Source organism: Sorex fumeus, unplaced genomic scaffold (assembly GCF_029834395.1).
Source record: "Sorex fumeus unplaced genomic scaffold, SorFum_2.1 ptg000126l, whole genome shotgun sequence".
Lineage (NCBI taxonomy): Eukaryota > Metazoa > Chordata > Mammalia > Eulipotyphla > Soricidae > Sorex > Sorex fumeus.
This window is the reverse complement of record NW_026606183.1, coordinates 5,614,173-5,640,111: the sequence shown is the minus strand read 5'-3', so window position 1 is coordinate 5,640,111 and position 25,939 is coordinate 5,614,173. Positions and strand designations below refer to the sequence as shown.

General features: G+C 44.2%; 1 protein-coding gene across 1 annotated transcript in view; it reads left to right on the top strand.

Annotated features, from left to right (window-relative positions):
* The first annotated feature begins 9,797 nt into the window (after nucleotides 1–9,797).
* VKORC1L1 (vitamin K epoxide reductase complex subunit 1 like 1) overlaps nucleotides 9,798–25,939 on the top strand; it is a 58,604-nt gene continuing 42,462 nt past the window's right edge. The window contains exon 1 of the mRNA XM_056137659.1: nucleotides 9,798–10,144. Within this exon, the coding sequence (XP_055993634.1) occupies nucleotides 9,801–10,144 (344 nt within the window). The 5' untranslated portion in view covers nucleotides 9,798–9,800. The remainder of the gene's footprint in view (nucleotides 10,145–25,939) is intronic.

The following is a 25,939-nucleotide window of genomic DNA, read 5'->3' as shown; positions in this document are numbered from 1 at the left end:
GAGGGCATCATGATTTTTTTGGTTTGTTTTGGGGGCCAACACCCAGCAGTGCTTAGGGTTCGCTTCTGCCTCTATGCCAAGGGATAATGCATGGTGGTGCTCAGGGAACCATACGCTGCACAGGGGGTAGAATCAGAGATGGTGTACTTTTAAAATCACATTTCCCTGAGGATTAATAATAAATATGGGCACCTGATATGTTTGAAGATGTTTGTTTTTGTGAAATGCCCATTAAGGACTTTTGCCATCTTTATTTATTTATTTATTGGTTGATTGCTTTTTGGGTCACACCTACCTCTGCACTCAGGAATTACTCCTGGTGGTGCTCAGGGGGACCATATGGGATGTGGGGAATCGAACCCAGGTCAGCTGCATGCAAGGCAAATGCCCTACACTCTGTGCTATCACTCCAGCCCTCTTTTGCCACCTTTAAAAAATAGGCTGTCTGTCTGTTACTCAGATTGGCTTCTGGAAGGTGAGATGAGTCAAGGGGCACAGACTTTGCATGCCAGAGCTGCAGGTTTGACCCCCAGCACCTCAAGGGTCCTAGCATATCACTGCTGGGACTAAACTCCAATAGAGATCCTGGATAGAATGTTCCTTGGCAGATAGCACAGATATCTCCTCCCACACCGTGGAATTGCCCTTTTTGCTCTTTGAATGGTGTTTTTCCTGAGTTAGTAGAAGAGATTTCTTTGAATTCCTAATATTTATCTCACTACATTTCATCTTGGAGTTTCCAAATCTTACTTATTACAGTTCATGTCTTCCTCCTGGAAGACTTTCCCATCTCTCTTATAGTAGGTCTCTGATACAAACCCTGCTCCCAGGCCAGAAACTAAACTGCACCCCCACTAAGCTTTCTCTCTGTTCATTCTGCCCTCTACAAGTTGAGATTGTTCTCTGATGATACAGAAGGAAAAGTAGTCTCTATAGTTCCTCTATTTTGCTACTCCTACCAGAAAGGTGTTGCCTCTCATCTCTTCAAAGACAACCTTAAAAATCCCTACGGACAATTGAGACACATTGAACCCGGTAGATAGAAAATGTGCTGGAAATGTTGCTTCCAGAGATCCACAAGCTTTTTTTTTTTCTTTTTGGGTCACACCCAGCAATGCACAGGGGTTACTCCTGGCTTTGCACTCAGGAATTACTCCTGGTGGTGCTATGGGGGCCATATGGGATGCTGGGAATCAGACGTGGATCAGCCGTGTGCAAGGCAAATGTCCTACCTGTTGTACTATCGCTCCAGCCCCGAAATCCACAAGTTCTACCAAGAACCAGTTCTCCAAGATGCAACATTCATTCGTGATAAAACAATCAACAAAAAAGGGATAGAAGAACTTTATCTTATACTAAATTCTTCCCCACATGGGGTGTTCTTTTTTTCTCTCTTCTACATTGCAATAAACTTTTATACTTTCAAAAAAAGGGGGGGGAGAAATAGAAGAATATACCTCTAGAAAATAACAGTATATATATAAACAGCAAACCTATAGTTAATGTGATAATCAGCACTGAAAAACTGAAAGCTGGCGCTGGAGAGATTGTAGTGTGGATAAGGTACTTGCCCTGCATGCATCTAATTGGCATTCAACTCCTGGCACCCCATGTGATTCTACAAGTTTCAAGGATCAATCCCTGCACACAGAGCCAGGAGTGAGCCCTGATCAACGTCAGGTGCGTGGCCTCCTAAAATAACCCCCTCCCTCACGTAAAAGAAAAGTAAAATCAAAACCTCCCCTCCTGTGATAAGGCACATAAGACAAGGATTTCTATGTTCTCCACTCGAATTCAGTGCGACTTTGGAAGTCCATGTCACAGAAATCAGGCAAGGAAAAATATCAAAAGCATTCATATTGGAAAAGAATTTAAACTCTCACTATTTGCAGATGACACAATAAAGATGTCACTGAAAACCTCTCAGTAATAGTAAACCACTAAAAGCAAAGTAGCGGACTATAAAATCAACGCTCAAAAATTGGTTGCACTTCTGTATGCAAACAAAGATCTGGAAAAAAAAGAATTTAAGGCAACCCCATTTAAAATAGTGTCCAGACCTCTGCTTGCTGCTCCACCACCGCGGGTGAGGCTTGTCACTGACTGATGCTGACATCACTTGGCCTATTCTGGAATGGGAGGCAGAGTTCCCTCACCACCAGATGAGTTCCAGTAGCCTCTACACCCTACCTGGACTGTATTTGGGTTTTGGGCCACACTTGGCTGTGCTCAGGGGTTACTCCTAGCCCTGAGCTCAGGAATTTCTCCTGTCGGTGCTGGGGGACCATATGGAAAACTGGGGATTGAACCCCAGATTGCCATGTGCTAGGCAAGAGCCCTGCCCTATACTATCGCTCTGACCCCAACCTGTGCCTTTAATAAAAGGGCCCAAACCATAGATCCTGAAATGCGCAATAGATCAGCTCAGCAAATTACACACTACTCACAGTAAGTGAAAATACTATCACCAAAGACATAAATAACATCAACCAGCTCAGTAAATCCTTAGACAATGTCTTGAGTGATACCATGGTGAGAATGATCAATGATCTCAAAGAAATTATAGCACAGGTAGTCAGCAAAGCACAAAAAATATGAGAGCTAAAATGAAAAAACTACAATCAGAAGTGACAAGTGAAGAGCATGGTAGGTGATATAGAAAACTCAGAAGCAGGTAACAGCAGCTGAGCAAAAGATGAAAAGGAAATCTCTAGGAAAGAGCAGAAAGTGGAAAATAGTCTGAAAAGAAATGAACAGCACACCAGAGACCTACGGGATGAGTTCAAGAGGGTCAATATAAGAATCACTGGAATCCCTAAAGCAAATGTGATGAAGAAATAGTTAAAGAAACTATCGATAAGAACTTTCAAGAGTTGAGGATTACAGGCCATGAGATCCAAGAGGCCCAAAGGGTCCTAGTGAAAACAGACCCAACTAGGAAAATTCCAAGACACATACTCAACACCACCAGGAGGAATTCCTGAATGCAGAGCCAGGAGAAATTCCTGAGTGCAGAGCCCTGAACATTGCTGGGTGTGGCCCAAAGATAAAGCAAAACAAAACAAAACAAGATACATGCTCAAAATGACAAAATCCAAAGATAGAATATAGAAAGTAGCAATAGCAAGATCAAAAAAAGAATTTACATACAAAGGAAAGCCCATAAGATGTATAGCACATCTATCAAATAAGACTTTATGAGCCAGAAGAATATGGAAGGATATAGCACAAAAACCCAATGAAATAAACATCTCAACAATAATACTCTATCCAGCTAGATTATTTCTCAGATTTGAAAGAATGATACAGAGCTTCATGGAAGGCAACAGCTTAGGAACTTCATAGCCTTGAAACCTGTGTTGCAAGAAGCATTAAAAGAACTCCATTAAAGGATAGGAGAAATTTTCCAACATGTGGCACTGAATATGACACTAATGGTACATATGGTTGTTCTCTACTAGATTAAGAAAAGTTAAAAACATATAGCAATCAATTATCACACATTGATTTTTATTTATTTTCTGATAATTCTGTGATTCTTTTATTGGTGCAAATAATGGAAAATAAACTTGTTATTTGCCTGTTTTTTATTTTTTCGTAATAATTCATAATCCAGTGGTCGTCTCCAAATCGCATTACATGTACAGCCCATCTGATTTGGAGACAACCACTGGACTAGAGCCGTTACCTACTGGATTCCACGAGACGTCAAAAGAACACCTGGCCACCCACCTACAAGATGGTCGAACTTCTTCATCAAGACCCTGAATGAACGGTTTGATGCTCTTCATGTTTCTGGAGAGAGCAGAAGCCATTGGGCTACACTAACATGAGACAGGGATGAATGGAGACATTACTGGGGCCCACTGGAGCAAACTGATAAGCAATGGAATGACAAGTGATACAAGTGACAAGTGAATTCATTCATAATAAATTTAAATAATTAAATTAATAAGGGCGATTAGAGGCCACCCCAAAGGCCTCGATCCCTCTCGGAGAGTCTGGCAAGCTATCAAGAGTATTCTGCCCAGACGGCAGAGCCTGGCAAGCTACCCGTTGTGTATTCGATATGCCAAAACCAGTAATTACAATAGTTCTCATTCCCCTGACTCTGAAGGAGTCACCAATATGGCAGCGTTGAGAAGGATGAGGAAGGAGAGGCTGATAAAATTTCAAGGTTGAACTAGGTTGAACGAAGAAAGACAAAAAAGATTGTACTTTCAATGCACGTACGTTGGCATCAGAAGCATCCATCGAGGACCTGATGGTACAAGTGCGAAAGATCAAGTACGACATCATTGGTCTGATCGAGATGAGAAGGCATCAATCACATCACGCCGTTTTCAACACTGGAGAATAAGTTTTCCTCGGAACATGCGACAAAAGAGGCGTCAGAGGCCTCGGTGTCCTTGTCAACACGAACTTGGCAATGAGCATTGATTCATTTGAATGCCTAACAACCCGAATCGGACAATTACACTTGTATAGATGTGGCTCACTGCCGGCAGTTTCTATCTTCATTATCGACGCACCAACATCCAATTATGATGGAGAAATTGAGAAGTTCTACATGGAGCTGGAGAAGTTCTATAAAGAAGACCACACCTGCTACAAGATCATTGTTGGTGATTTTAATGCCAAGACAGGACCGAGAAGATCAGCCGAAGAACTCCACATCGGGACCCATGGCCTAGAATGGAATGAACAGTATGAGAGACTGTCTGAGTTCATCATGTCGACCAAGACCATCCATGGTAACTCACAGTTCCAGAAGGCAGAATCTAAATGTTGGACATGGGAGTCTCCCGGTGGACGGTTCCACAACGAAATTGACCACATCATATTCAATCGATGGTTTTGCCTGACCGATGTTGCTGTTGTCCCAAAATTCCAAACGGGATCGGACCACCATCTCTTTCATGCAAAATTCTACTTCACAGAGCGGGGAGAAAGGGCTGCAAAGTTTAAGAAGAGAACTCCCAAAACGACCACCAACTGGGAGCTCTTTGGCACTTTTGCTGCAACATGGGAAGATGCCGTCGTTGACAACATTGATGAGGAATACGATCGACTGGTTCAGCACCTCCATGATTGTGCAAGGAATGCTGAGAGATAGCCATAAAAAAATGCCTGTCTTCGAAAACTCTTGAGCTTATTCACCAACGTGGTTTGGCGCATGCCTCAGGCAACCGCAAGCGAACGTCCGAGTTCGCAAAGCAGCGCAGAGATGTGATCAAGGAAGACCTCAAAGAGAGAAGAGCAGCAGTGCTGGTAGATGTGGCAGAAGCCGGGAAAAGCATTCGCAATGCCCGCCTGTCCTTCACCAACTACAAGACCAAGATGACTGCCCTTCGACGTCCTGATGGATCTCTCACATCTTCCAGAAGGGCAATGGAGAAGATTATCCATGACTTCTACTCAGATCTTTTTGATAGCCACATCCACCTGCCCACATACCAAATTCCACAGGATGGATATGTCATTCCCAATGTTCTCCCTTCTGAAATCCGACACGCCATTTCGTTGGTAAAGAAACGAACAGCACAGACAAGGTCAGACCTGAACACCTGAAGAACCTGCCGTCAGTGCTCATCAATACACTGGCTCGGCTCTTCACACGCTACCTGTCTGAATGCAAGTTTCCATCCCAGTGGAAAACCAACAGGACTGTACTACTGTACAAGAAGGGAGACATCCACGACATTGGCAACTATTGCTCGATCTGCCTATTTTCTGTCATCTACAAGCTGTTCACTCCAGTTATCCTGAAGAGGATTGGCAGAACACTAGATGTGCGCAAGCCGGGTTCTGCAAAGGATTCAGCACCATTGACCATATCCACACGATAACCAAGCTCATTGAGGTTTCTCGGGAGTTCAAGATGCCGCTCTGTCTAACGTTCATTGATTTAAAGAAGGCCTTTGATTCTGTTGAGATGGAAGCGGTTATTGAAGACCTAGCCAATCAGGGCATTCATACTCATTACATCAGGATCCTCCATGAGCTGTATTATGGATTCAATACCAGGATCTCACCATTCTACAAAGAAATGATCATCGATGTCAAGAGAGGGGTTCGGCAGGGTGATACCATTTCACCAAAACTCTTCAGTGCCACCCTCGAGAACGCCATGCGACAACTGGAATGGGAATGAATGGGAATGAAGATAGACGGTAGGCAACTACACCACCTCTGCTTTGCTGATGACATCATTCTAATAACACCAAACATTAGCCAAGAGGTACAAATGCTGGCTGACTTCGACTGTGAGTGTGGAAAGGTCGGACTCCAGCTGAATCTCACAAAGACAATGTTTATGAGAAATGGTATTGTTCCTGATGTTCCATTCGCTCTCAATGGAATGACCATCTCCGAATGCAACATGTGTACCTAGGTCGAGAAGTCAACATGACCAACGACCTGGCAGCTGAGTTGCGCAGGAGGAAGAGGGTGGCTTGGAGCGCCTTCAAGAGTGTTGAAGAAATAGCTAAGAGGAAGAAGAACCTCAGGCTCCGGGCACATCTCTTTGATTCCACTGTTCTTCCTGCATTAACATACGCCTCAGAGACCTGGGCCCTACGAAGACAAAATGATAACGCTATTTGGGTCTCCCAGAGAGGAATCGAAAGATCTATGCTTGGAGTATCACGTTTCACTCAAATGTGAGAAAGAATCCGGAGTTCCGACCTCTGTTGACGGTCAAGAATCAGGCACACTGTCTCATTTGCCAAGTCGTCAAAAATCAGATGGGCTGGACACGTGAAGAGATTTGGAGATGACCGCTGGACTAGGGCCGTTACCAACTGGATTCCACGGGACGTCAAAAGACTGCGTGGCCGCCCACCTACCAGATGGTCAGACTTCTTTGTCAAGACCTTGAACAATTGGTTTGAGGCTCTTCGTGTTCCTAGAATGAACAGACCATTGGGCTACACTAGCACGGGACAGGGACAAATGGCGCCCTCTCGAGCAAATCAATGATTAAGAGGAATCAAGTGATCAAGTGAAGTGATTAATTAAATTAATGATATTTTTTACAGTATAAGATGGCACCTGCCTAGTAACACACTGGGAGAAACCCTTGTTTGGACCAAACCTTCCCTTCCCCCACTCCTCACAAAAAGATAAAAAAGGAAAAAAAAACCCAAAACAAAGAAGAAAAACCAAGGCTCTGCAGTCAGAAACATAACTCAATGGGCTGATATCAAACTTAGTCCTGGAGCAATTTTCAGGAGGCTCCCTCCTGTCTACCCCAAATAAAATTTACTCTTTTAACAACTTTCAGAGGCATAATATTGTATTATCTACCTAGAGAATCTCGCCCGCACGGCAAAGCCTGGCAAGCTACCCATGATGTATTCAATATGCCAAACACAGTAACAAGTGTCACAATGGAGACGTTACTGGGCCCGCTCGAGCAAATCGATGAACAACGGGAGGACAGTGACAGTGAATATTGTATTGTTAGTTACAGTGACCAAGGTGCCGTTCATCTCCAGAACGAATTCATATTATAACTGGAAGTTTCCATCTCTTTTTACCCTTCCCCCAGCTCCTCCCTAATGTAGAAACTAATCTACCTTCTGTTTCTTTGTTCACCTGTTAGATTCTACATAGAACCATGATTATCACTATCTGTATCACTGTTATCCTGTTATTCATTGATTTGCTTGAGTGGGTGCCAGTAATGTCTCCATTGGTCCCAGCCCTGAGATTTTAGCAGCCTCTCCTTACTCGCCCTTCCCAATGGTGCTGTATTGGAGGCTCTTTCGGGGTCAGATTATACAGTTTTTTTTTTTTTTACTTAGTTTTATACATGTTGTTGCAAATGGTAAAATTTGTTTCTCTGCCGAGGTTGGGGGGGTTGGGCAGACAGAGCCGTGCTTCCGGCTCTGTAGTGCTCAGGAAACCGTATATGTGGTGCCAGGGATCAAACCAGGGTCGTCACTTGCAAGGGAAGTGCCTTAACTTCTGATTCTCCCTTCTTATGAAGAAACCATATCTTTTTTTTCTCCTTTTCTTGTTGTTTTGTGGGATCAAAAAGAGTCAGTCCTGGCAATACTCAGGGCTTACTACTGGCTGATCAGGTCACCAGATTGCATGCTGAGTATCAAAACGGGTCAGCTATGTGCAAATCAGGCACCTAAAATCCTTAGCCTATCTCCCTCACCTCAGAAACCATATATATATATTTTTTGCTTTTTGGGTTACACCCGGCACTGCACAGGGGTTACTCCTGGCTCTGCACTCAAGAGTTACTCATGGCGGTGCTCAGGGGAGCATATGGGATGCTGGGAATCGAACCCGCATCGCCGCGTGCAAGACAAATGCCCTACCGTCTGTGCTATCGCTCCAGCCTCAGAAACCATAATATTTTTTATCCATTCATCAACTGATGGGTATTTCAGTTGAGGATTAATTTTTAAGTAATGAGCCATTTCTTCTGAAGTTAGGATATAGAAAAGGGGGAAAAAAAAAAGAAGACTTAGGACTCCCATTTCCCCCTCTTATGCCTAGCTCTAGAGGAAGCTAACAGATTCTTACGGAGAGGTGCTAGTGGGAAGGAACTGATGGATCCAGCCAAGAACCCAGGAGGATCTGAGGCCTGCCAACATCATGTGAGTGACCTTGGTAGCGGGCTGACATGCCTGATCCCAACTGCAGTTTTGTGAGAGATCCTAAAGCAGAGAACACAGCGAAATAGCCCCCCTGTCCCCAGCATTTCTGAGCCACAGAAACTGGAAGGTAATAGGTGTTGTGTTTAAAAAATAAATAAATAAAACACTATTTTTGGTTTAAGCTGCTAAGTCTGGGGTCATTTGCTATCCAAACAGATATAACTAGTACCAGGATATTGCTTATTACTCAAAATCACTATATGAAGTTCCTGAAAGATCCCTTAGAAAGCGGCAATCAGTGAAATGCTGGCAATAGTCATTGGGTGTTTATCTTTTCAGGGACATAAACACACAGGTTTTCCTTTTAGTTTTGGCTGCCAGGGAGCTCAGAGCCAAAATTATGGCTTACCTTTAATAATTATGCCAACCAGCATAATGGCATGCTCGAGGTTCTTTTCTGATATTTTCTTTTATTCTGACACACCTTTTTTTTTTCTTCGTTCTGATTTTTCAGTTCATTTTACATTTTTCTATAAAAGTTTATAGAAAAATGAGCCATCTCAAGTTCAGTTTGCAAAGAAAGGCATTCACAAGCAATTTGTGAACAAAAAGTTTGTCCTTGGCATACAGGAAACTCTTGAGATGATGACAGGGACGATCAGGTAATTTAATTTGGATTGAGTCAGAAAACATCAAGTGGTACATCAGGGGTGGACGGGGGCGGGGGGGGAGGGAAGGATAGCAGGATAGCAATTAATTACGTCCCTTAGAGGGAGGGGGCAAGGGATCCCCGGCCCGCACAAGTGTTATTTTGAATTTTACTCACTGCCCCCCTGTCCTATGGGACAAGCCCCCCCACCGCGCCACTCCTCCGCCCCGCGCTTCCCCACGCCCGCAGTCCCGCTCCTCCCTTCCGGCCTCGCCCCGCCCCCTGGACCCCACCCTTCGGGAGCGCGGCCCCGCCCCGCCCCGCCCATCGGCCCCACCCCTGGGCCCCACCCTCCGCGACCGCGGCCCCGCCCCTCTCGCCCCGCCCCGCCCCGGCCCCGCCCCCGGCGGTTGCGCGCCCCGCCCCTCCGTCCGCGCTCGCGCGCGCCGTACCCGCCCCTGGGGGCGCTCTCCTTTCGGGGCGGTTGGGCCGCGCGCCTGTGGGGGCGGGGCCCGGAGGAGGCGGTCGGGCCAATGGGGCGCGGCGGCGGCGGCGGCAGTGGCGGCGGCGACGGAGGCGGTGGCGGTAGCGGCGGCGGCTGGGTCGGGCCCCGACGGGCGGCGGCGGCTGAGGTGGAGGCGGAGGGCGGCGGCGGCGGCGGCGGCGGCGGCGGCGGGGGGAAGATGGCGGCGCCCGTCCTGCTGAGAGTGTCGGTGCCGCGGTGGGAGCGGGTGGCCCGGTATGCAGTGTGCGCCGCCGGGATCCTGCTCTCCATCTACGCCTACCACGTGGAGCGGGAGAAGGAGCGGGACCCCGAGCACCGGGCCCTCTGCGACCTGGGGCCCTGGGTGAAGTGCTCCGCCGCGCTCGCCTCCAGGTAGCCCGGCGGGGGGGGGAGCGGCCGGCGGCGGCCGAGCGGGGCGGGGGCGGGGCGGGGGGCGCGCGGCGGGGGCTCTCGGGCCTGGGGGCGGCGCGGCGCGGGCCGCGCTGGGGGCCCGGGGCTGCCCCCGGGGCGGAGGTGGCGCGGCCGCCAGCGCGGCGGGGAGGGATGAGGTGGCAGAGTGCGGGCGGGAGGCCGGGGCGCGCCGGGAGCGGTCGGGCCGGCTGGGCCGGGCGGAGCGGCGGCGAGAGGGGCTCGGCGCGGGTGGGTCCGGGGGCCGCGGGCCGGGCGAGCCGGGTCCGCGCGCGCGTCGCGGGGCGCGCGGGCGCCGGAGGCTGCGGCCGGCGTGGGCTCGGGGCCGGCGCTTCCCGCTGTCTTCCTGGTGCCGGGACAGGTGTTTCCGCGTCAGGCCTCTTTGTACTCGGGAGCGCTCCGGGAGGATTGGCACTTCTGGGCTCGGTGTCATTCGCGGGCCGGCACGCGCTGGCAGCGGCTTTGGCTGGGCCCGGCTCGGAAGGAGACCCCCGCGCTGACCCGCCCCGATGGCTCGGCTTGCCCCCCTCGCGCGTGGGCTGCGGCGGGTCGAGTTTGTGCTCCCCTCGAGTGAGATTAACGAACGTGTCATGTGTTGGTGGTGCTCTTTGGTCCAGGAGGGTGACTTCTAAGCGTTGGCTAGTGTCGTGGGCTGCCATAGGCGGATTTTTTTTTTTTTTTAAAAGACACGCTTTGCCAAACTGGAGGGATTGGTATAGGATAACCGTTAATTTTAGCTTCGAGAAAATGTTGTCCTTGATTGAGCTGCTACAGTTTGTTTGCGCCATTCGCTTCACCTGGGCAGATTGCTTCGGAAGAGGAGCTCTGTTTTGAAAAGAGGCTGCAGTCGCTTTTTTTTTCTATTGAAGAGGGTTCTTTCTAAAAAAAAAGGAGCAAAATTGTCTTATGAGATGATAGGGTTCCAATTTTATTAGAGAATTCCATGTCTTGGTTTGAATTTGAGCAGATTTTTCCACTCTTCTGTTGATTTGTAAATTGCTACGTAGACTGTAGTAGAGCTTACTCTTTTATTTTGACCTACATATTGGTGAGTACACGAGCAAGTTACTATTGGAGTTTGTCTTGTTACTATTTACAAACTTTAGGCTGTCGTCTTTTCCACTTAATCATCTTCTTGGATCAAGTTCTTTATCTCAGTTGTTCATAAACTAAAATCTTGTAGCTTTTTGGTGGGAAGTACTCATTATTGGTATATTAAACCTAAAGAGTTTAAAATGGTAGATGCGTTTATAGTTAATACACCTCAGTGTGACAAAAAGTTCACATTTGTTGTTGGGTATTTTAAATTATCTTTATGCGCTTAATAATAATACCCCTGGAGAACCATGAAGAGTGTTTTATGCAAGCACTTTAATGTTATTTTCACTTTCCATTAAAAAGAACTGTTATACTTAAAAAGTACCTTGCTCCCAAAGTTAGTTTAAAGAGTTAGTAATGAAAAAAATTATTCAGCGGTACATTTGAACTATTTTAGAAAGAAGAAATAAAAATTGATGTGAAATACAGGGAAAATTATAGGTAACTTTAGATTTTTGGAAAACGTTGCAATTTGTAATAAATTTAACTACCTTTCTAGCCTCCGATATGGAAAGAGCTTTAGGATATTTAAACTATGATTTAGTTCTTAAATTGTTTTTAAATGGGAGTGTCTTTGAACCAAGTGTGGTCTTAGAAATATTTCCGGTTTTCCAGCAAAATCCAGATTTTTGTGCTGCTTTCCTGTTTCATAAGGCAGCATAATACAAAATATTAGCATGTGATAGTATGTTTTATGTGTACAAGTATATTTAAGACTAAAAAATAATAGATACATTTATAGCCAGACACAATAACAACAAAGTCTCCAATGGAGACGTTACAGGGCCCGCTGGAGCAAATTGATGATCAACGGGAGGGCCTTTACTTTTTACTTAAATGTGAATTGGTATGTTGTGACTGAACCTAATGTTTAACATGTAGCTGTATACTTAAATATTTCAAAGGAAGATAGGTAAGAAAGAACATACTCCAAGGGTTAGAGATAGTGCACAGGTTAAGGTGCTTTCCTTGCATTGCTTGACACCCCACCTCTGTTCAATCCCTGGCACTACAGATAGCTCCCCGAGCATTGTCAGGAATGAGCCCTGAGCACAGAGCCAGGGAATAAGAAGTAAGCCCTGAGCACAGCCAGTTGTGGTCGACTCTCCCCAACTCCCACAGTCTCCCTCCCTTCCCCCCGCCCTCCGAAAAAGAAAAGAACATGCTCTAATACCAAAAACAGAAAAGAATGTGCTCTAATATGATTTATTTCCTATGTATACAATAAAATTATTTTAAAAGAAATGTATTGAGTTTGGTTATCCTGTTTATAAACTACTTGGAAATCTTAAATGGCAACGTAAAAACTTGGAAATTAAAGTAAACTGACATGAAAAGAAGTTGCTCGAATGAAATAGAAATTTGTCAGAGGAAAGGCTTTAAGTAAAAGATTACTGAAGTTCAGTAATTTTCATTGGATTTAATGATTGATTGCCGTTTTAAAACCGTTGAGGAACTGGGGATGTAGCTCAGTGGTAGAGGACTTGCGCTGCATGTGTTCTGAGGTCCTGGATTCAAGCTGAAGCACTGGTGGGAAAAAAAGAGGAAAAAGAAAGTGAGTTTAGGTTTGAGAGTGTAGGATTAGGGAATTGAGGAACGTTAACACAGGAAGAGGATCCTGGAGAAAAGAAGTCCTGTACCAGAACTTGGTTCCAATCTTTAAATTGCTAAAATTCATTTATTTCTCATTTCTCAATCCTTAAGTATTCTAACTCCAAAACAATAAAGTGGAAAATAATGAGACACTCTGTGTGTGTGTGTGTGTGTGTGTGTGTGTCTGTCTGTCTGTCTTGTCTGTCTTGTCTGTCTGTCTGCTAGGTGTGGGTAAATTCCTTCAGTGTTTTGGGAGGTGGTATCTAAGGAAATTTTTACCCCTGAATTGGGAGAGTTAGTAGAGTTGCTAGTTTGTTGTTCTTCTGCCAGGTGCAGTCAGTAACAGCAACAGTAACTCACACCACTGGCTACTGTTAACTATCACTTTATTTAAAAAAGTGATATTATTTAATATTTTGGGGGGCTGGAGTGATAGCACAGCAGGTAGGGCGTTTGCCTTGCATTCGGCCAACCCGGGTTCGATTCCCAGCATCCCATATGGTACCCCGAACACTTCCAGGAGTGATTCCTGATTGCATGAGCCAGGAGTAACCCCTGTGCATTGCTGGGTGTGACCTTAAAAAAAAAAACTGTAGCACTGTCCTCGAGGGGCCCAGTAACTTCTCCATTGTGAGACTTGTTACTGTGTTTGGCATATTGAATACCTCAGGGTAGCTCGCCAGGCTTTGCTGTGTGGGTGAAATACTCTCAGTAGCTTGCCGGGCTTTTCGAGAGGGATGGAGGAATCTAACTCGTGTTGGCCTGGTGCAAGGCAAATGCCCTTCCCGCTGTGCTATCACTCCAACCCTAAAAAAAAAAAAGGCAAAAAAGAAGGGCATATTTTTCTCATGGACTATGAAGAATCAACACAAAACAAACAAAATGACACAGATAGGCTTAGTCTTGGATGATGAGAGAGATGTTTAACAAAGGGGATGGGAGAGTGTCAGTAGAAAATGGTATTAGAGTGTTGGTGATGGGTATATTGTGCTATGCACATTTTTGGAGGTGTGAAGTTATACTACTGAAACTGAAGAGTTCTCACTGTCAATGGTAAAACAAAATGTATTTTAATTAATTTCAGAAATTATAGAATCTAGGGCCCGGAGAGATAGTACAGCTAGTAAGGCATTTGCCTTGCACACTCACTTGTCAGTTCCCAGCATCCAGTATGGTCTGTGAGCCCTACCGGGAGGAATTTCTGAATACAGAGCCAGGAGTAATCCTGAGCACTGCCGAATGTGGCCCAAAAACCAAAAGGGAAAAGAAAAAGGAATTATGGAATCTTGGAATAAAAGATACTTAAATTGGATCATGTAAGCTTTTTTGCAGTGCAGTGATTGAACCTAGAACCTTACACACATAAAGCTTTACTTTTTTTTTTTTTTTACGTGGAATTGTTAGGTAATTTTTTTTTCTTTTTTTAAAATTTTATTAGTGAAACACCATGAGGTACAGTTGTAGACTTACAAAGTTTTGTGCTTGGGTTTCAATTATACAGTGATCGTGTACCCATCCCTCCACCAGTGCCCATTGTCCACCACCACAGTAGCCCTCCCACCCACCCCCATTCTCTCCCATACCCCCCCGCCCCCCGCCCCGTGGCAGGGCATTCCCTTTTGTCCTCTCTCTCCTTTTGGGTGACATAGAGCTTGACTGCTAAGTTACATCTCCCAACCCTGATTCATTTAGTTCTAAGGTGTATTTTCTTCTTACTTTTCTTCATTTTTTATAAATTAATGAAAACTCAGCTGCAAACTTGCACCAACTTGCCAGTCAGCATTAGTAACCCCTTGTCTAGTGTGCTGATCTCAGATTCAAAGATTCTTGAGGGTGGGGTGGGTGGGTTGTTCCCAGCGACTGGGACCAAACCCAGGGCTCTTGCACACAGGAACTATTTGAGCCATCTCCCTGGCCCCTGGTTTTAACATTTAAACGTCAAACACTATAAATACAAACATCTGTATACAACCAAATGTATATAATATTAAATTTTGCTTAAAAATTTTTTTTGAGAGGTAGTATCTTGGTCACACCTACAGCTGTGCTCTGGTTGTACCCCTGGGTCTGTGCTCAGGGGTCACTCGTGGCATTGCTCGGGGACTGCATGTGATGCTGCAGATCAAACCAGGGGTCACCAAGTGCAAGGTAAACATCTTACCCCTTTGCTATTTCTCTGGCCTTGAAATTTAACTTTTTTGAGTTAATAATTTTTGTTTTGTGTTTTTATATAGGGGCTGGAGCGATAGCACAGCAGTAGAGCGTTTGCCTTGCACGCAGCCAACATGGCCGACCCGAGTTCGATTCCTCCGCCCCTCTCGGAGAGCCTGGCAAGCGACCGAGAGTATCTAGCCCGCACGGCAGAGCCTGGCAAGCTCCCCGTGACGTACTCGATATGCCAAACACAGTAACAACAAAGTCTCCAATGGAGACGTTACTGGGCCCGCTCAAGCAAATTGATGATCAACGGGAGGGCCTTTACTTTACATTTGGGTCCATACTTGGTAGTGCTCATATGACCAAACCAGGTGTTCCCAAGAGTCAAAACTGGGCCTCCAGCATGCACAATCTATTAAGCTATCTCCAGCACTCCATGCTAAATTCTAGCAATAAGAACTGTACTGCCCTTTATTTCAAAGGAGTTACTTAAGGTAATTAAAAAAAGTCATTTATATTCATATTTGTGGCCACATCCAGTGATGCTCAGCTTTGCTTAAGGGCTATTCCTGGTTCCGTGCTCACTCCTGATGCTGCCCCATGACCATATGCAACCATTGAACTGGTGCCCTTGCCACAGCCTTATGCTAGGCAAGTACCCTAGCCTTTGTACTATCGCTCAGGCTCCTGTCTTATTTTGGTGGAGGCTCTGCTCAGGAATGACCCCTGGTCTTGCTCTAGAACTGTTTTTAGTGCTAGGGATTGAACCAGGATTGGCAAACTAGTTTTAACCCCTATACTATCTCTCTGGGCCCCCAGAAACTCGGTGTTAAAATTGAGTTTTAGGGGCTGGGGCACAGCAGGTAGGGCATTTGCCTTGCAGGCCACAGACCCGGGTTCAATTCCCAACATCCTGTATGGTCCCCTGAGCACCGCCAGGAGTAATTCCTGGTGCAGAGCCAGGAGTAACCCCTTTGCATCGCCAGGTGTGATGCATCGCCAAAAAGCAAAAAAAAAAAAAAGAGTTTTAAAATCTCTTTGAAGTAAAATTACGGAGATTGAGAATAGATGAGTGGTTACCAGGAGTTAGGAGTTGGGAAAGGGACAGTATGGGTAGAGTATCACGAAGGAGCCTTGTGGAACAGTTCTCTATCTCAATTGTAGTTACACTGAGCTACAAATGTGGCAAAATTAACTAGATCTACACATATACACACTCACCACAAAGTGTGTCGAACTGGTGAAGAGTGTGAAGAATAAGCTCTGTGGCTTCTACTGGGTCAGTTTTCTGATTGTGATACTGTGCTAGAGTTTTTGGGGTGCTGCTGGGAAGGTCAAGTGAAGTGTGCTTTGGATCTTCCATACAGTATTTTTCGTGCGCACAAATTACTGTGATAATTTAAAATTATGGCAAAAATATGTTTAGAATACTTGAGAAAAACAAGCGAAAAATAAGTTAAAATTTCTAAGATACTGTCTTACCGGGGCTTTTTATTTTCCACTTGGAGAAAACTTGTTCTCTTTTAAAAAAAAAAGTCCGTGTTCTCACTTGAATATATATTTCCTCTTTCTCTCTCCCCACACCTTTCTAAGTAAGCTTTGTTCAATAAAAATTTTATTGCTTAACTTTTTAAAAAATGCTGCCAGGATAACAATCCTTATAAGAGTTTCTTGCGTTATTTATGCGTATACTTGAATTTTAGATCAGTGCTTGTTTTCTTCTGCAAAATTAAATTAACCTAAGGAACTCATTAAATTTAAGTAGTAGTATGTATTGCCTTATGTGTAATATCATGATTAGTATGTATATTAAGACTTGTTTTATCTTTTATTCATTGACATAATTATTTTGGGACCTTACAGCGGGTAGGGCGTTCGCCTTACAAGCGGCCAACATGGCCGACCCGAGTTCGATTCCTCCGCCCCTCTCGGAGAGCCCGGCAAGCTACCGAGAGTATTCGATATGCCAGACACAGTAACAACAAAGTCTCCAATGGAGACGTTACTGGGACCGCTCGTGCAAATCGACGATCAACGGGAGGGCCTTTACCTTTTACCTTACCTTTTACCAGATGTACTATTGGCTTACTCCTGGCTTTGTGCTCAGGGAGTGGTGGTGTTTGGGGAGATGGGGCGGACCATATGTATTGTGGGGGGAATTTTAATTTTACATTTTTTCCCTTTTATTTTTCTTTTTGTTCTTTGGAGTCATATCCAACAGTGCTCAGGACTTACTCCTGGCTCCTCGTTCAGGAATTACTCGTATTGGTGCTTAGGGAACCATATGTGAGGCTGAGATTTGAATTTGGGTCTTCGGCATGCTCTTAAAACCCTTTCAACTTTTCCTGGCCCAAGATTTAAGTTTTTGGGGGTAGATTATTTGCAGTTACCAAGTATTTACATCTTTAATGTTATTAGGGATTTAGCTTAGAAATATTTCAATGAGACTTTATGACAAGTGTATTAAAATGCTTAGGTAGCATTAATAGTCTTTTGGAGGGGATTGCAGTCTGGGTTACATATTACAATTTTTAAAAATCTACTTGCTATGCCTTTACCACCTTCTCTTCATTATTGTTGCAGTGCCCTTGGTTTTGGTGCTTACACATCTGGTTGTGGTACTTACATACTTGGCTTTGGTGACTACCAGGAGTTTATGCACTTATTGTACTCGCTCATGTGCTTCCCTGTGTTCACACTCATATCTTTATGGTATCTTAGGCATGTTCTGGCTCCAGTGTTTGCAAGGGGCTGCACTCTGGGCCAGAGTCTCGGTCGGTCTTTAGTTATGGGTGCTTGCCAGGGGATGTACATTTTTGTAATTAGGGTGCTTGCACACACCTGGCTCTGCACAAGAGATTGCACACTTTTTGTGGTGCTGGGGGGTTCCCAGAAAGCAGAGCTGCTGGGACTGTGCGTGATGCTTGCGGACAGTGCTGAGCTCTCACCTGTAGTGCTTGCAAGGCATGTCACTGGAGCCACCCGGTTGTCATTTACGTATCTTAACGAAAATATTGCAGTAGCTCTAGTTAACATCTGTCTTCTTGTCTGGATGTAATAAAAAGGAAAAGCAAAAAGCTTTCTCGTGATAAGAATTGTTCGGTTCTGCTCTCTAACCTATATATCGACATTCTTGTATAGCTAATAGTTATAGTGTTACCATGTGCATTGCATCCCTGTATTTGGGACCACATTCCTCTCTCTGTGTCTGTTCTCTGGTAACACATATCTGATCTTTTTCTATAGTTGTAGGTTGCTTTATTTACTTTTTAGGGCTGCACCCATTGACTCTCTGCTCCTGGTGCTCAGGTTACCATATTTGGTGCAGGGGTCACGCTGCAAGGCAGGTGCCTTATCCACTCTACTGTATCTCCAACCCGGTTACTTCATTTTAGATTCCGAGAACTAAGTCATGTAGTAGTTGTTTTTCTCTGATTGATGCAGCTTATTTCATATTGTTGGAATGGCAGGCTTTCCTTACTTTGTATGGTAGAATAGTATTTCATTATATGTAGTTTTATTCATTGATGGACATTTATGCTTTGTATTTAACTTTTCTTTTTTATTTTTGGGCCACGCCTGATGATGCTCAGGGCTTACTCCTGCCTATGCACTCAGGAATTACTCCTGGCGGTGCTTGGGGGACTGTGGGAAGCTGGGGATTAGACCTGGGTCCGCCATGTACAAGGCAAGCATCCTACTTGCTGTATTAGCTCTCTGGCCCCTTAACATATTTTAAAAATGTATTTTAATTCGTTTGATTTTGAGCCACCCAGGCTGTGCTCAGAGCTTATTTCATGCTACTCTGGGGACTGTGCAGTGCCACGGCTTGAACCTGTGTTGGCTACATGCAAGGTGAACACCTTATCTGCTATACTATCTCTGTGACCCTAGATTTAAAACTTTATTCTCCTTGTGTTGCAGCACTCTCTGAGGTGTGTGTGTGGGGGGGAGTGATGTGTGTGTGTGTATCATACTCATACCTGGCTCTGGTGTGCACACAGTTGGCCATGGTGCTGGCTTAGTGCTTGCCTTTAAGTGTGGTGCTTATATATGCTTGCAGGGGTCTTGCTCTTTAGATGTGCTGGTGAACTTTCTGAATGTAGGGCTTACTGGTGTCACTCTGGTGCTCACACCAATACTTGCCAAGGTTGTAATTCTGCCTGTGATGCTTAATCGCCTTTTACATTTTTATTATTTTATTTTTTGCAAAATCCACTTAGCTTATTTTAAAATTTCATTTGAGGCACCATGATTTACAGTACTATCAATGATAGGATTTCATTCATATTCTAATCCCATGCCCTCTGTCATTATCTCAGGAACCCCTCCCATCCATTCCTCCACCCTCATTTCTTGCTCCTGGTAAGTTCAATTCTGTTGGTCAATTCTTAGGTTCTGTTGCCTGTACTCATTTGTTACTCCTTTACTATGTATTTTTATTCTTTTTTAAAAAATATTCCACATATTTGAGCTGCTGAAGCTCACTGACAGCATAGCTGGGTCGAGCAAAATGGTAGTTTCCTGGAATGTGTTTAGCACACGGCGTAGCGCTGATCTTACACAGAGAGATTCAGTATTATTTGTCCCTTTCCCTCTTACGAACTTCATTCACCTAGTTCCATTCAGGTGCATGATTTCATCTTTACTATACTTTGTGTATATGTTTATCTCCTTCATTTTTTCCCCAAGATATTTGGGTTGTTTCCAATTTGGGGCTGTTGTGAGCAGTGTTGCAATGAACATAGGAGGGCAAATGTCTCTTTGAATTAAACCTCTTGCTCCTGTATGGTGACTGGAAGTGGTTTGGGCTGCTGAAGCTCATTGCCAGCATAGCTGGGTCAAGCAAAATGGTAGTTTCCTGGAATGTGTCTAGCACACAGCGTAGCACTGGGCTGACACAGGGAGTGCACAGGCATTGTAAGCCACTGAGCTTTGCGCTGGGCCCTGATTTTATACTTAGGTTCCTTTCCTACCTATGGTCCCCTTGCTTTGGTTCATACTGCTTTAGTTGGAGTGCTTGCACACGTGCTTACTGGGACTCAGACCCTGATTTGAGGCACAGAAGTTGTGACTGTGATTTTCATTGGGCATCCCAATCACTTTTTTGTTTGTTTGCTTGTGGTGCTTATGCACTCTGTGGTGCAGCCAGAAATCACTTGTGGCCTCAGGAATTGTGGACAGCAGAGCTGCCAGGCTCACACAGGGCTGCTGGGGTTGTGTTCTTGCATATAGAACTCACTACAATAAACCTGCAAGGCAGGTGCTCTGAGCTACTGCACTGTTCTTCCAGGCCCTTTGTCATATCTTTTTAGGGGAGAGGGGGGTGCTCTGTGCCACACCCAGCTGTGCTCGGCAATCCTGTGCTGGAGACTGAATTAGGGTCAACAGCATGCATGCAAGTGCCTTTAATCCCTGTACTGTCTCTCCAACCCATGTAATACCTTTTTAAAAACCTGAAAGCTATCACTTGTAGTTCCTAATAATCTGTGAATTGATACTGTGCTGTCAAGCAGAATGGATTTTCTAAGACTGCCTCAGATAAATTAATTCAAATTTGTATTTATTGAAGAACATTGTAAATGCCATTAATTTGAGCTCTTAATATACTCCGTTAAAAAATACTGCCTTAATGTTTTCATATTGCAGTTACATAAAATTACGGTTGTGAAATATTCTACCAAATTTTCTTTTAAGTCATTGGACTATAATCTACAAAGATTCTTTTGTTATTAGCATCCATCATTTAGAGGAATTAAAGGACTTTTATTGCTGTGTGTTTGACTTTTTTAAAAAAAAATCATATTTTCAAAGTGAAAAGTTTCAGGACAAAATAAGGGAATAAAAGTAGCATAAACTCCACCCTGTTTTAAGATTTGAGTTTATTTCCTCCTGTGCATTGAGTTAATAGTCAAGATCACACACTTTAGTGCTGGAGTATGTGGGTAGAAAGCTTACCTCTGTAATTTGATCTCTCGGTTTCCTCCTCCATAAAATGAGGATTACTTTATAATTGTCTAATTCACTATTATCGTATAAATGAAAGGTGTTCACCAGGGCACCAGTATATAGCCTTAACACAGCACTGAGCACAAAAACAAGTGCTTGTATTATCTTAAAACAAGGCTGAACCCTGTACCCTTGCTAGCACTGGCATTCTCATTTTGGTGGGGTTGGGGAGCCACACCTTTCTGTGCTCAGGGATCATCCCAGGTGGGCCTCGAGGTGGGGTGTCAGGCATCAAACCCCGGTCAGCTGCTTGCAAGGCAAGCGCCTTACCTGTTGTACTGTTGCTCCAGTTCCACTTGTCCATATTTGAAATGGCAAAAGAATTTCCCTGTCACATTCTTGTTGTGTTCTCAGTGATGTTTGTCTTATATTTCCACACAATTCACTTAGCACACTTTACACTTTACTTTATGGTAAGTTTGGTTTACGAGAGGCTAAGAGGCTTACTACAGGGCTAATAGCCTCTTTGTAAATTTTTTTTTCCTGTTCTGCATATTTGCTATTTCATGTTAATTTTACTTTGATTTATAAAAAGTTCTTTTTGTTAGAATTGCATTGGATTCATAAATGGGGAAGGAACCAACATTCATTTGAATCTTCCCATAAGGAAAAATGTATTGTAGCTTTCTATTCTGGATCGGCTAATCCAATTTTAACCTAGATACCCATTGTGGTTTTGTTTGTTTGTACATGATTTTTGTGGTGCTAGAAATTTGAGAACATTAGCATTTTCTCTAGTTGATAGCCACTGTTTTCACGTCTGTGGCCGCTGAGGTACAGATGCATATTAAATATTTGCACTGGCAAATAAATCAAAATACTGTACATTTATTTTATTTGTACCAGGGATTGAACTGAGACAAGTAACATTCCCGTAACAAGGCATGAGTACCATTGAGCCACACTCACACCCAGCGGTGCTCAAGGGCTACTCCTGGTGCTGTGCTCAGGGGGACCACATATGGTGCCAGGAATCAGAGTGGAACCAGCAAGGCAAGTAAGTGCCTTCCCCATGTACTGTCCCTCAAGTTCCTGCATTTTATTCTTTTTGAGGGGGTTGGGAGAGGGGATCTCATACATGCAACTGTGCTCAGGAATCAGTCCTGAACATTAGCATTAGTGTTCAGGGGGCCTGTATGTGGTGCTAGGAATTGAATCCGGTTGAGCACGTGCAAGGCAGTCACTTGATGTTCTGTCCCTCCAGTTCCTGCATTTGATTTTTATTGATCTTTTTTTTGGTGAGGCAAAATAGCTTTTATTGGAAAAAATTTACTTAGGTAAGAGGGGAAGGAATGAGAGCGGGGGCATGGGCTTCACCAAAGTGGAGGCGTTTTATTCTTGAATAAGACTTGGACACCAAAACTATGAAACAAGATGGAATGAGCCTGGGTGTTTATGCAGAAGCTGTATTTTTTTTTCGCACACCCCCTCCCCACATCTCTCTGTCCAAATATAGTTAAGATTTCTCTGTTTCTAACTGAAAGAGGCTATGGAAATGAGTATCTCGATCACCTCTCACTTTTCAGACACAGCTAGATCTTTCCCTTATGAAGTGAGCGAAGCCTGCTCTAAAACATTCTTGTCAGTTCTTGGGGCCCTGTAGCTCTAGCTGACTGCTAATTTGCACTTGGCCATCTGCCTTCGGCCTTTGCTGCCTATGGTGTAGGCTTGGACCTGGCTCTGGCAGTTGAGAACTCTCTTGAAGGTCTCTCATACCACTTCAGTCACATGGAGAAGCAGAAAAGTGAGCCTGCGCTATTCTTATTCTGCCCAGTAGTACACGGGCCTAATCAGTGCTCTCAAATCTGCTCTTTCTGATCGAAAGAAAGAGAGGCCTTGATCCGTTACTTGTAGAGACCACACAAAAGCTTTCAAGCTTTCTTAGAACCATTAGTTTTTCTCTTGGGTTTCGCTTGTCTCAAGCGAACCCAAGAGGCGGGGTGAAAGCTGGCTTGCTCAGGATTACGCATAACCCATATCCTCCTTTAACTCTGCATTGACTTATTACTCATGAGACATTCTCTTCCCTTAATGACTCATTATATGTTCATGATTTTCCTCCTACCACTTGGCTTCTTTTCAATTTTCTTTACTGACTTATCCTTTACCTGCCCTTTAGATGTTGACATATTAAGGATTACCCCAGTACTTTCTTGTTAGCCTTTAAAACTTTTCATAGCTCTTTCCATGACTTCACTTATGGGTATCTCTAGCTTATGATACCTCTCCTTTGAACTCTAAATCTGCGTATTCTAATTGCCCACTGGAATACTTTTCCTGTCTCAAAAGTACTGTAAATTGAAAGTGATTCAATGCATCTTCTTCCTCTGAAAGGGCTCTTTCCTGTCCCAGGGACCGACATCATCACCCCTGTAGTTGTGTGAAGACCTGGGACTTGTCTTTGTTCATTTCTCCACGAGTCTTCCTCTTAGCAAATTCAGTCAAGAGGTCCAATTCCGTTTCTTTTCTCAGCTTTTTTGGTAATTGTTGTGATACAACAAACGTAAATATGAGAAGTAGAGTTGTGTTGGGTTTTTGGGTCTGTTTCCGGGCTATATCTGGCAGTGCTCAGGATGCCTTATCGGGGATCTTGGCGGTGCTCCTTAGGGGTCACTCCTGCTGTTACTGGGGGACCGTGTGCAGTGCCAGGGAATCATACTGGGGTAGGCCTCATGCAGCGCATGCACTTTTACCCCCAGTATTATCTCACTGGACCTATTTTTTAAATGTAACAATTACGAAATGGTAATCTTTGTAACTAACATTCAGGTTTGTCAGTACACCAGAAGAAAGACTTCCTTAAACTAATCTCTAATCAACTGTGCTACTCTTCTACTCACCAAACCTCCCTCCACCCCCTCCCCACCTTGGATCTGCCTCAGGACTTCCTGAAGGCAAAGGCCAGTGCTTTAGTGCTTTGCTACAGAACCGTCAGTATCCAAACCGTCAGTAACCGTCATGTAAGCTCAGTTTTGTAGACAAAAATCTCTAATTCTGTTGACTTGGACCATTTGCTGTTTCCTTCCTCCTTTTTTAATTCCACGAATAGAAGATCGCTTTCTCTCTTTTAATTTTGGAGGTAGTGACACGCCTTATAGATGAATAGAGCTAAACTCCTGAAATTGTAATTAGCTTGATAGGTAAAAGGTAAAGGTAAAGGCCCTCCCGTTGATCGTCGATTTGCTCGAGCGGGCCCAGTAACGTCTCCGTTGGAGACTTTGTTGTTACTGTGTCTGGCATATCGAATACTCTCGGTAGCTTGCCGGGCTCTCCGAGAGGGGCGGAGGAATCGAACTCGGGTCGGCCATGTTGGCCACGTGTAAGGCGAACGCCCTACCGCTGTGCTATCGCTCCAGCCCAATTAGCTTGATAAAATATTTTTTTTCAAAAATTATTTCTTTTTTGGGTATCTAAATTTTAAAAATAGTATAAAGTACTGTGCTAATATTTAAAAATTTACATGAAGTAGATAAATTCTACAAGGGTAAAATTTAGCAAGAGTGAAATGGTGCTCAGGGCTTACTCCTTACCGTGCACTCAGGGATCACTCTTGGCATGGCTTGGAGGACCGTGTGGAGGTTGGTCACAGCAAGGCAAGGACCCTGATCACTGAACTCTCTCCAGCCCAAGGAGAATTAAGAAAATGTTAAGGGGAAATCTTAAAAGGTCTATGAAAATATGTGTGTTTTATCCTAAGAAAGGAAATACTTTATGTTAGGAAATATAAATGCTGCTTCAATATCTGCATTAATAAGTAAAATGTTTTAATTAATATCTATGTATACTAATGCCTGACCAGACATAGAAATTCAATATAAGTGAAACAATTTGTTATTGAAATGTATAAAAACCTTAGCAACTTAGGAGTAAACAAACCTTTCATAATCTAGTAAAGGACAGCCTTTCTTTAAAAAGATTTTTTTAATTGAATCACCATGAATTACAAAGTTATGGGTATTCATGATTGAGTGTCAGGTGTACAATGTTCCAACACCGATGCCACTTCCCTCCACCAAGGTCTCCAGTCCTTCCACCCCCAGCCTGCTTCAGTGGCAGGTACCCCTTTTCTTTTTCCTTTTTAGGCATTGTGGTTTACAATACTGTTACTGATGGAGTATCATACTTATCATTTTACCCCCTGTCAGCACCCAGTCCTCATCCACAGTGACCACTTCCCTCTATCATTGTTGTAGTGGTCTAGAGGGCAACCTTCCTTAACCTAGTAATGTGTCATGCATGAATGGCATACTCAGTATTGAGTGCTGAGAAGTTTGTCTATCTCTTAAGCAAGCTCCCTTTATGCTTCTTGCAAAACCGGTTTCAAGGCTTTGAATTCCCTAAACTGTTGTCTGCTCCTGAAGCTTTGTATCATTCTTTCATAGATGAATGATGATCTACTTGGATAGCGTATTCTTGGTGAGATGTTCATTTAATTACATTTTTGTGCCATATCTCTTCTGGCTTGTAGATCTGCTGTGAATTTTTTTTTGGGGGGTGGGGGAGGGAGGGTTGGAGACAGTCATCTGTAGGGATTACTCCTGCTCTGCACTCAGGAACCACTCCTGGCAGAGCTCAGGAGACCATATGGGATGCTGGGATTGAACCTGGGTTGGCTGCACGCTGGGCAAGCACCTTATCTAACACTGTACTGTCTCTCTGGCCCCAGTGCCCTATGAATCTTGTGGGCTTTTCTTGTATGTTTGTTCCCCTTTCTGGTCTTGCTGCTTTCAGTATTCTGTATCTACCTTTAGATCTTGTCATTTTGATTATAATGTGTTTTGGAGTTTTTCTTCATGTGTCTATTTTCCCCAGATTCTTCTGGCCTCTTGGATCTCAGATCCTGCTCTCTGCAACTCTGGGAAATTCTTAGCTGTAATTTCTTTAACTATTGATTCATCAATT